The sequence below is a fragment of the Molothrus aeneus genome, unplaced genomic scaffold (genome assembly GCF_037042795.1).
Source record: "Molothrus aeneus isolate 106 unplaced genomic scaffold, BPBGC_Maene_1.0 scaffold_265, whole genome shotgun sequence".
NCBI lineage: Eukaryota > Metazoa > Chordata > Aves > Passeriformes > Icteridae > Molothrus > Molothrus aeneus.
Window position 1 is genome coordinate 71,022 of NW_027098929.1, and position 11,330 is coordinate 82,351.

General features: G+C 56.3%; 1 protein-coding gene across 1 annotated transcript; it reads left to right on the forward strand.

Moving 5' to 3' along the window:
• Window positions 1-3,698: 3,698 nt before the first annotated feature.
• Window positions 3,699-10,693, forward strand: LOC136569833 (zinc finger and BTB domain-containing protein 22-like). Its single transcript, XM_066570193.1, has 2 exons — window positions 3,699-4,216; window positions 5,153-10,693. Exons 1-2 carry the CDS (start codon window positions 3,699-3,701, stop codon window positions 7,386-7,388), a joined length of 2,754 nt encoding a protein of 917 aa, XP_066426290.1. The 3' UTR covers window positions 7,389-10,693.
• Window positions 10,694-11,330: the final 637 nt, after the last annotated feature.

Consider the following 11,330-nt stretch of genomic DNA (forward strand, 5'->3'; position numbering starts at 1 on the left):
TTGAGGGGTCCATGAGGGATTTGGGGGGAATTTGGGGGGGTTTGGGAGGATTTGAGGCATCCTGAGGTCTGGGGGGGTCGAATTTGGGGGATTTTGGTGGGAATTGGGGGAATTTTGGGGGTCCTGGGGGGGGGGGGTTGAGGGGTCCATGAGGAATTTGGGGGATTTTGGGGGGTCCTGGGGGGATTTTGAGGGGTTTGGGTTCGGATTTGGGGGGTCCCAGGGGGGATCTTGGGGGGATTTTGGGGGGTCCTGGGGGGAATTTGGGTTCGGTTTTGGGGCACCTGGGGGGGGATCTGGGGAGGGATTTTAGGGAGAATTTGGGGGATTTTGGGGGGTCCTGAGGGGGATTTGGGGGGATTTTGTGGGGTCTGGGCTCGGGTTTGGGGCACCTGGGGGGGATTTGGGAGATTTTGGGGGGTCCTGGGGGGGATTTTGGGGGGGTCCTGAGAGGGTCCGAGGGGGAATTTGGGGAAGATTTGGGGGATCCTTGAGGGATTTTGGGGGGTCCTGGGGGGAATTTGGGGGGAATTTGGGGGATTTTGGGGGGTCCTGGGGAGGATTTGGGGGATTTTGGGGGGTCCTGAGGGGGAATTTGGGGAATTTTTTGGGGTCTGGGCTCGGTTTTAGGGGGACCTGGGGGGGATTTGGGGGAATTTTGGGGGGAATCTGGGGGGAAAATTTGGGGGGGTCCTGGAGAAGATTTCGGGAGATTTTGGGGTTTGGGGGAAATTTGGGGGATTTTGGGGGGCTCTGGGGGGTTTTGGGGGGTCCTGAGGGGATTTTGGGGAGGATTTGGGGGATTTTGGGGGATTTGGAGAGATTTTTTGGGGGGTCCTGAGGGGATTTTGGGGAGGATTTGGGGGATTTGGGGAAATTTTGCGGTTTGGGGGAAATTTGGGGGAATTTTGGGGGGCTCTGGGGGGTTTTGGGGGGTCCTGAGGGGATTTTGGGGGGATTTGGGGCATCCTTGAGGGATTCCGGGGAGGAATTTTGGGGGATTTGGGGGAAAATTTGGGGGAGATTTTGGGATTTTGGGGTGAGAATTTCCTGGGATTTTATGGGAATTTTGGGGGATTTGGGTCAGGATTAAAGGATTTATTTTTTTTTAAATTTTATGGGATTTCAGTCAGGATTTGGAGGATTTATTGGAATTTTCCGGGATTTAGGCAAAATTTAGGACCAAAAATTGAAATTTGGGGGGGATTTAAGGGAATTTGGGTGGGAATTAACAAATCCGGGAAGATTTGAAGGAATTTGAGGCAAAATTTCAGGGGTTTGGGATGGAGATTTTGGTCAGAATTTGGGGACTTGAGGGAGAATTATTGGGATTTGGGCCAAATTTATGGGATTTGGGTCAAATTATTGGGATTTTGGTCGGAATTAAGGGGTTTGGGGCAGAATTTTGGGAATTTGAGGCGGAATTTAATGGGATTTAGGGCAGAATTGAAGGATTTGGGCCAAATTTGGGGGATTGGGATTACAATGAATTAATGGGATTTGGGCCGGAATTAATGGGATTTGGGGCAAAATTAGGAATTTTCGGTTGGAATTAGTGGGATTTGGGTCGGAATTAATGGGATTTGGGGCAAAATTAGGGATTTTCGGTTGGAATTAATGGGATTCGATACAAAATGGGTGGGATTTTAATCAGAATTAAAGGATTTAAACCAGAATTCAGGGATTTGGAGTAGAATTAATGGGATTTGGCGTTGGAATTAATGGGATTTTGGTTGGAATTAATGGGATTGGAGATGGAATTAAAGGATTTGGCGTTGGAATTAAGGGATTGGGGTTGGAAGTAATGAGATTTTGGTTGGAATTAATGGGATTTTGGTTGGAATTAATGGGATTGGAGGCAGAATTAGTGGGATTTTGGTTGAAATTAGTGGGATTGGAGCTGGAATTAGTGGGATTTTGGTTGGAATTAATGGGATTGGAGATGGAATTAAAGGATTTGGGGTAGAATTAAGGGATTGGGGTTGGAAGTAGTGAGATTTCGGTTGGAATTAATGGGATTTTGGTTGGAATTAATGGGATTTTGGTTGGAATTAATGGGATTGGAGGCGGAATTAATGGGATTTCATCACAGAACCAACGAGCTTTGAGCCAGAATTGGGGGATTTGGGTCAGAATTAATGGGATTTGAGCTGGAATTAGTGGGATTTGGGTCGGAGTTAAGGGATCTGATACAAAAATTTGTGGGATTTTGGTTGAAATTGGTGGGGTTTTGGCTGGAATTAATGGGGTTGGAGCCGGAATTTGGGGGTTTTATCACGGATTTAATGAGCTTCAAACCAGAATTGGGGGATTTGAAACAGAATTAAGGGATTGGAGCCGGAATTAATGGGATTTGGGTTGGAATTCACGGGATTTGGGTCGGAATTTATGGGATTTGGGTCGGAATTTTGGGATTTTATCGCAGAGCCAACGAGCTTTGAGCCAGAATTGGGGGATTTGGTAGGAAGTGAGTGGGATTTTGTTTGAAATCAGTGGGATTTTGGCTGGAATTAATGGGATTTGATACAGAATCGGTGGGATTTTGGTCGGAATTAAGGGATTCGGGGTAGAATTAAGGGATTTGTGTTGGAATGATGAGGTTTTTGTTGGAATTAATTGGATTTGATTGCTGAATTAATGGGGTTTGAGCTGGAATTAATTGGATTTGGGTCGGAATTAAGGGATCTGATACAAAATCAGGGGGATTGTGGTTGAGATTGATGGATTTGAGCTGGAATTAAAGGGATTTGGGCTGGAATTAATGGGTTTTGAGCTGGAATTAATGGGATTTTGGTTGGAATTAATGGGATTTGAGCCGGAATTTGGGCCAGAATTAATGGGATTTTGGTTGAGATTAATGGATTTGAGCTGGAATTAATGGGATTTTGGTCGGAATTAAAGGGATTTGAGCTGGAATTAATGGGATTTTGGTTGAGATTAATGGGATTTTGGTTGAGATTAATGGGATTTTGGTTGGAATTAATGGGTTTTGAGCTGGAATTAATGGGATTTTGGTTGAGATTAATGGATTTGAGCTGGAATTAAAGGGATTTGAGCTGTAATTAAAGGGATTTTGGTTGGAATTAAAGGGATTCGAGCTGGAATTAAAGGGATTTTGGTTGGAATTAAAGGGATTTGAGCTGTAATTAATGGGATTTTGTTTGGAATTAATGGGTTTTGAGCTGGAATTAATGGGATTTTGGTTGGAATTAGTGGGATTGGAGCTGGAATTAATGGGATTTTGGTTGGAATTAGTGGGATTCGGGCCGGAATTGATGGGATTTTGGTTGGAATTAATGGGATTGGAGCTGGAATTGATGGGATTTTGGTTGAGATTGATGGATTCGGGCCGGAATTGATGGGATTTTGGTTGGAATTAGTGGGATTCGGGCCGGAATTGATGGGATTTTGGTTGGAATTAGTGGGATTCGGGCCGGAATTGATGGGATTTTGGTTGGAATTAGTGGGATTCGGGCCGGAATTGATGGGATTTTGGTTGGAATTAGTGGGATTTGGGCCGGAATTGATGGGATTTTGGTTGGAATTAGTGGGATTTGGGCCGGAACTGGGTGATTTTATCACAGCACCCAGGAGCTTCGGCCCCGAATTGGGAGCGTTTGTGTCAGAACCTGGAGCCGGGCACGGAACCAATGCCTGACCCCTCCCCCTCCCCCCAGCCCCTCCCCCTCTCCTCCGCCATGCCCCGGCCCTGCTCCCCCCCTCCCCCCGCTCCTTCCTCCTCCTCCTCCTCCTCCTCCTCCTCCTCCCCCGCGTCCCCGCTGCTGCAGGTGGAGTTCCCGCAGGTGCCTCGGGCGCTGCTCTCGGGCCTCAACCGGCAGCGCCTGGAGGGGAAGCTCTGCGACGTCTCCATCCGCGTCCAGGGCCGCGAGTTCCGCGCACACCGCGCCGTCCTGGCCGCGTCCTCGCCCTTCTTCCACGACCAGCTGCTGCTGAAGAACCTGGACTCCATCGAGCTGCCCGGCGCCATGGACCCCGCGGCCTTCGCGGGCGTCCTGGGCTGCGCCTACACCGGGCGGCTCTCGCTGTGCCGCGCCGAGCTGCTGGGGCTGCTGACCGTGGGCAGCGCGCTGCAGATGTGGCACATCGTGGACAAGTGCGCCGAGCTGCTGCGCGAGCCTTCGGCATCGGCGTCGGCGTCATCGTCATCATCGTCATTATCGTCATTATCGTCATTATCGTCATCGTCATCGCGCACGTGGGGAGGGGACATGGGGACAGGGGAGGGGGCGTGGGAGGGGACACAGGGACGGGGACACGGGGAGAGGAGAGGGGACACGGGGACAGGGGATGGAGGGACACAGGGACGGGGACACGGGACAGGGGAGGGGGACACGGGGACAGGGGACGGAGGGACACAGGGACAGGGACACGGGGAGAGGAGAGGGGACACGGGGACAGGGGACGGAGGGACACAGGGACGGGGACACGGGACAGGGGAGGGGGACACGGGGACAGGGGACGGAGGGACACAGGGACAGGGACACGGGAGGGGACACGGGGACATGGGGACACAGGAGGGGACACAGGGACACGGGAGGGGACATGGGGACATGGAGACACAGGAGGGGACACAGGGACGCGGGACAGGGGAGGGGGACAGGGGCAGGGGAGGGGACACGGGGAGGGGACATGGAGAGGGGACACGGGACAGGGACAGGGCATGGGGACATGGGGACAGGGCCAGGGGAGGGGACAAGGACAGGAGATGGGGACATGGGGACATGGGGACACGGGAGGGGACACAGGGAGGGGGACACGGGACAGGGGAGGGGGACAGGGACAAGGACAGGGGAGGGGACAGGGCATGGGGACACGGGGACATGGGGACACGGGAGGGGACACGGGGAGGGGGACACGGGACAGGGGACGGGGACAGGGGATGGGAGCATGGGGCCAGGGGAGGGGACACGGGGAGGGGACACGGGGAGAGCAGAGGGGACACGGGGACATGGGAGGGGACACGGGCAGGGACAGGGGAGGGGGACACGGGGACATGGGAGGGGACACGGGCAGGGACAGGGGAGGGGGACACGGGGACATGGGAGGGGACGTGGGCAGGGGACATGGGGACAGGGGAGGGGGCGTGGGAGGGGACGCGGGCAGGGGACACGGGAGGGGGACATGGGGACAGGGCAGGGGACACGGGGAGGGGACAGGAGGAGGAGGAGGAGGAGGAGGAGGAGGGGAGCGAGGAAGGTCCGTTCCCCCCGGATCCCATTCCCGAGGGGCCGTTCCCGGATCCCGGCCCCGTTTTGGCCCAAAACCGCCGCGTTTTGGTCAAGCGGCGCTGGCTGCAGCAGGACCTGGTGCTCACCTGCGAGGAGGATGAGGAGGAGCCCCCGGCAGGGGAGGAAAATTCGGGAATTGCGGGCGGGAATGGCGGGGAGGGGAGGGAAAATTCGGGAATGGGGTCCCGGGAAAATTCGGGAATGGGATCGCGGGAAAAATCGGGAATGGGGTCACGGGAAAATTTGGGGATGGGGTCCCGGGAAAAATCGGGAATGGGAACCGGGAATGGCTGGGAAAATTCGGGAATGGGATCCGGGAGGAACCAGGAAATTCTGGGAATGGGGTTCCGGGGAAATTCGGGAATGGGGTTTGGGAATAGCCGGGAAAATTCGGGAATGGGATCCGGGAGGAGCCGGGCCTCCAGGGGCAGCGAGGGGATCCACGGAATTCCGCACGGAAATGAGGGGATTTCGCTCGGAAATGAGGAAATTTTGCTCGGAAACGCTGGAATGTCACAAAGAAACGAGGGAATTCTGCACGGAACCGAGGGAATCGTGCACAGAACCGGCAGAATTTTGCGTGAAAACGAAGGAATTTTGCACAGAACCGGCAGAATTTTGCACGAAAACGAGGAAATTTTGACCGGAATCGTAATTTCGCACGAGAACGAGGGAATTTTAACTGGAACCGCTGGAATTTTGCATGAGAACGAGGGAATTTTAACTGGAATCAGCCGAATTCCGCACGAAAGTTCGGGAATTTTGAGCAGAACCGCCAGAATTCGGGACGGAACCGTGGGAATTTTGATGGGAACCGGCGAAATTCCGCACGAAAATGAAAGAATTTTAACCGGAATCGGAGGAATTTCGCACAGAACTTTGGGAATTTCGCAGGAAAATTCGGGAATTTTGACCAAAACCGGCAGAATTCGGGAGGGAACCGCGGGAATTTCGCACAGAACCAGCGGAATTCCGCTCGAGAACGAGGAAATTTTCACCGGAATCAAAGGAATCCCGCACAAAATCTCGCAGAGAACGGGCAGAATCCGGCACGGAACCGAGGGAATTTTGACCGGGACCGGCGAAATTCCGCGCGAAAAGGAAGAAATTTCAACGGGAATGAAAGGAATCCCGCACGGAATTCCGCACAGAAGCTCGGGAATTTCGCAGGAGAATTCGGGAATCTTGAGCAGGACCGGCAGAATTCGGGACGGAACCGCGGGAATTCCAGAGGAAAACGCGGGAATTTCGATCAGAACGGGCAGAATTCCGGAGGAAAATGCGGGAATTTTGGGCAGAACGGGCAGAATTCGGGACGGAACCGCCGGAATTCCGGAGGAAAATGTGGGAATTTCGAGCAGAACGGGCAGAATTCCGCAGGAAAACGAGGGAATTTCGGGTAGAACCGGCAGAATTCGGGATGGAACCGCCGGAATTCCACAGGAAAACGCGGGAATTTTGGGCAGAACCGGCAGAATTCGGGATGGAACCGCTGGAATTCCACAGGAAAACGCGGGAATTTTGGGCAGAACGGGCAGAATTCCAGAGGGAACTGCGGGAATTTTGGGCAGAACCGGCAGAATTCGGGACGGAACCGCCGGAATTCCAGAGGGAACCGCGGGAATTTTGGGCAGAACGGGCAGAATTCCAGAGGGAACCGCGGGAATTTTGGGCAGAACCGGCAGAATTCGGGACGGAATCGCCGGAATTCCAGAGGGAACCGCGGGAATCCCGCCCAGAAGCGCCCGGATCGCCGCCCCCGGCGCCGCCCGCAGAGCGGCCCGGGCCGGCCCCGCCCCCGGCCCCGCCCCCGGCCCCGCCCCGGCGTTACCTGGGCGCCAGGTGAGCGCGGGGAAGGCGGGCAAGGCCGGGCAGGTGTTCGTGTGCCACTGCGGGAAGGCGTTCTCGCACCGCAGCATGCGGCAGCGGCACGTGAACATGCACCTGGGGCTGCGGCCCTTCACCTGCGCCCTGTGCCGCAAGCGCTTCAAGATGAAACATCACCTGACGGAGCACATGAAAACGCACACGGGGCTGCGGCCCTACACCTGCCACACCTGCCACAGGTCCTTCATGTGGAGGGACAGCTTCGTCAGGCACCGGGGCGCCTGTGCGGGGACACCTGCCACACCTGAGTGACACACCTGGGACACCTGAGTGACACACCTGTGACAGCTGACACACCTGTGACACCTGCCACACCTGAGTGACACACCTGTGACACCTGAGTGACACACCTGGGACATGTGACACACCTGGGACACCTGAGTGACACCTGAGTGACACCTGCCACACCTGAGTGACACACCTGGGACATGTGAGTGACACACCTGTGACACCTGAGTGACACACCTGTGACACCTGCCACACCTGCCACAGGTCCTTCATGTGGAGGGACAGCTTCGTCAGGCACCGGGGCGCCTGTGCGGGGACACCTGGCACACCTGAGTGACACACCTGGGACACCTGAGTGACACCTGCAACACCTGAGTGACACACCTGGGACATGTGACACACCTGAGTGACGCACCTGGGACATGTGACACACCTGGGACACCTGAGTGACACCTGAGTGACACCTGCAACACCTGAGTGACACACCTGGGACACCTGCCACACCTGAGTGACACACCTGGGACATGTGACACACCTGAGTGACACACCTGTGACACCTGCCACACCTGCCACAGGTCCTTCATGTGGAGGGACAGCTTCGTCAGGCACCGGGGCGCCTGTGCAGGGACACCTGCCACACCTGAGTGACACACCTGGGACACCTGAGTGACACCTGCCACACCTGAGTGACACCTGAGTGACACCTGCCACACCTGAGTGACACACCTGGGACATGTGACACACCTGGGACATGTGAGTGACACACCTGTGACACCTGAGTGACACACCTGAGTGACACCTGCCACACCTGCCACAGGTCCTTCATGTGGAGGGACAGCTTCGTCAGGCACCGGGGCGCCTGTGCGGGGACACCTGCCACACCTGAGTGACACCTGTGACACCTGAGTGACACCTGCGACACCTGAGTGACACATCTGGGACACCTGAGTGATACACCTGCGACACCTGAGTGACATACATGTGACACCTGCCATACCTGTGACAGGTCCTTCATGTGGAGGGACAGCTTCGTGACACTGGGGCACCTGTGCGGGGACACCTGCCACACCTGAATGACACACCTGCGACACCTGAGTGACACACCTGTGACACCTGACACACCCGCGACACCTGAGTGACGCACCTGGGACATGTGACACACCTGCGACACCTGAGTGACACCTGAGTGACACCTGGCACACCTGAGTGACACCTGTGACAGCTGACACACCTGCGACAGGTCCTTCATGTGGAGGGACAGCTTCGTCAGGCACCGGGGCGCCTGTGCGGGGACACCTGGCACACCTGAGTGACGCACCTGGGACATGTGACGCACCTGGGACACCTGAGTGACACACCTGTGACACCTGAGTGACACACCTGCGACACCTGAGTGACACACCTGTGACATGTTACACACCTGTGACACCTGAGTGACACACCTGTGACACGAGTGACACACCTGTGACACCTGCCACACCTGTGACACCTGAGTGACACACCTGAGTGACACACCTGTGATACCTGAGTGACACCTGTGACACCTGCCACACCTGAGTGACACCTGGCACACCTGAGTGGCACACCTGTGACACCTGAGTGACACCTGCCATACCTGCGACAGGTCCTTCATGTGGAGGGACAGCTTCGTCAGGCACTGGGGCACCTGTGCGGGGACACCTGTGACACCTGAGTGACACCTGGACACAGATAATGTCACACCTGTCACACCTGGGTACAGATTCTGTCACACCTGGCACACCTGAGTGAGCCCTGTGACACCTGAGTGACACCTGAATACAGATACTGTCACACCTGTGACATCCGATACACCTGACTGACACCTGGGCATAGGTACAGTCACACCTGGCACAGATACTGTCACACCTGTGACACCTGAGCGACACCTGGGTACAGGTATGGTCACACCTGGCACACCTGAGTGACACCTGAGTGACACTTGGCACACCTGAGCGACACCTGGGTACAGGTATGGTCACACCTGGCACACCTGAGCGACACCTGGGTACAGATACTGTCACACTTGGCACACCTGAGTGACACCTGTGACACCTGAGTGACCCCTGAGGGACACCTGGGTGACACCTGAGGGACACCTGAGGGACACCTGGCACACCTGGACAGGTGAAGTCACACCTGGGGGCAGGTGATGTCACACCTGGTGGGGTTGGTGACATCACACCTGGTGGGCTGGACAGGTGAGGGGGGCGGGGACAGCTGGGTACGCCGGTGATGTCACACCCAGGTGAGCCTGGCGGTCACACACCTGGGTGATGTCACACCAGGCGGGGTCACGTCACACCAGGGCAGGAGGGGGGGTGTGGGCAGGTGACGTCATGGCCAGGTGAGCTGGTGACATCACACCTGGGTGGGTGGGTGGGTGATGTCATAACCAGGTGACGTCACACCTGGTGGGGGTGGTGGAGAGGTGATGTCACACCTGGGCAGGTGACGTCATCCCTAGGTGAGCTGGTGACGTCACACCTGGATGGGTGGGTGATGTCATAACCAGGTGACGACACACCTGGATAACCGGGTCCCACCCACACCTGGGCACCTGGAACCCTCACACCTGGAACCCCAAAAACACCTGGAACCCCAAAAACACCTGGAACCCCAAAAACACCTGGATCCACAGAGGAACCCCTGGAACTGCTCTGGGGACACCCCCAAAAACACCTGGAAATGCCACAGGGACACCTGAACCTCCCTCAAGGACACCTGGGACACCCCCAAAATACCTGGAACCCTCCAAAAAACACCTGGGACACCCCCAAAAACACCTGGAAACGCCACAGGGACACCTGGGACACCCCAAAACCCACCTGGACCCACCCAGGAACACCTGGAACTGCCCCAGGGACACCTGAAACCCTCCCAGGAACACCTGGATGCCTCCTGAGCACACCTGGAGCCCTCAGGAACACCTGGGACACCCCAAAAACACCTGGGACACCCCAAACTCACCTGCACCATCCAAAAACAACCTGGACACACCCAGGAACACCTGGGACACCCCAAAAACTCACCCGGACTCACTCAAAATATACCTGGGACCCCCCAGTCTCACCTGGACACCCCAAAATCCACCTGGGACCCCCAAAAAAACCCCTGGATCCACCCAGGAACACCTGGACACCCCAGACCCCACCTGGGACCCCCAAAATCCCACCTGGCCCCTCCCCTGTGACGTCACAGGTGTGTCCATGCCCCCACAGGTGTGTCCGTGCCCCGCCCCCCTCGGGACATTGTAATTTTGGGACAATTTGTGACGATTTTTGGTTTCCATTGATAAAAATCAAACAGAGGGTGTGGCCAAAGCTCATTTGGGGTGGGGCTTCGGGAGGGGGTGGGGCCAGAAGGCGGAACTGGGAATTGGGAGGGGCGGGGCCTGAAGGGGTGGGGACCAACACCTGGAGGGTCGTTGTGACCCCTCCCCCTCCCCCTCTTCCCTGGGACACCCCTCCCCCTCCCTGTGGGGCCAGGCTGGCTCCACCCCCAGAGCCTGTCAATCAACGCCGATCAGACTTGTAGCCACGCCCACAGTGGGGCGGGGCCCCGCGGGGCAGCCAATGGGGAGAGGAGGGGCGTGGTCTGTGAGTTCAGGAAGGGGTGGGCAATGAATGGGGTGTGGAAAAGGGCGGGGCCTGGAGGGAAATGAATGAGTGATGTGTGGAGAAAGGGGCGTGGTCTGGGGGACATTAATGATGTGTGGGGAAAATGGGTGGGGCCCAGGGACTGGCGGCCAATAGGAAAAGGAGGGGAGTGGCCTGGGAGTGCAGGAAGGGGCGGGCAATGAATGGGGTGTGGAAAGGGGCGGGGCCTGGAGGGAAATGAATGAAGTGTGAGAGAGGGGCGGGGCCTGGAGGGGAATGAATGAATGACGCGTGGGAAAGGAGTCGGGTCTGGAGGGAAATGAATGATGTGCGGGAAAATGGGCGGGGC

Bases quoted from the DNA above. Each gene is read 5' to 3' on its own strand.
- LOC136569833 (XM_066570193.1), top strand. From the start codon at position 3,699: ATGCCCCGGCCCTGCTCCCCCCCTCCCCCCGCTCCTTCCTCCTCCTCC. The intron at 4,217-5,152 runs GTGGGGAGGGGA...ACATGGGGACAG, and splicing joins TCGTCATCGTCATCGCGCAC to GGCAGGGGACACGGGGAGGG.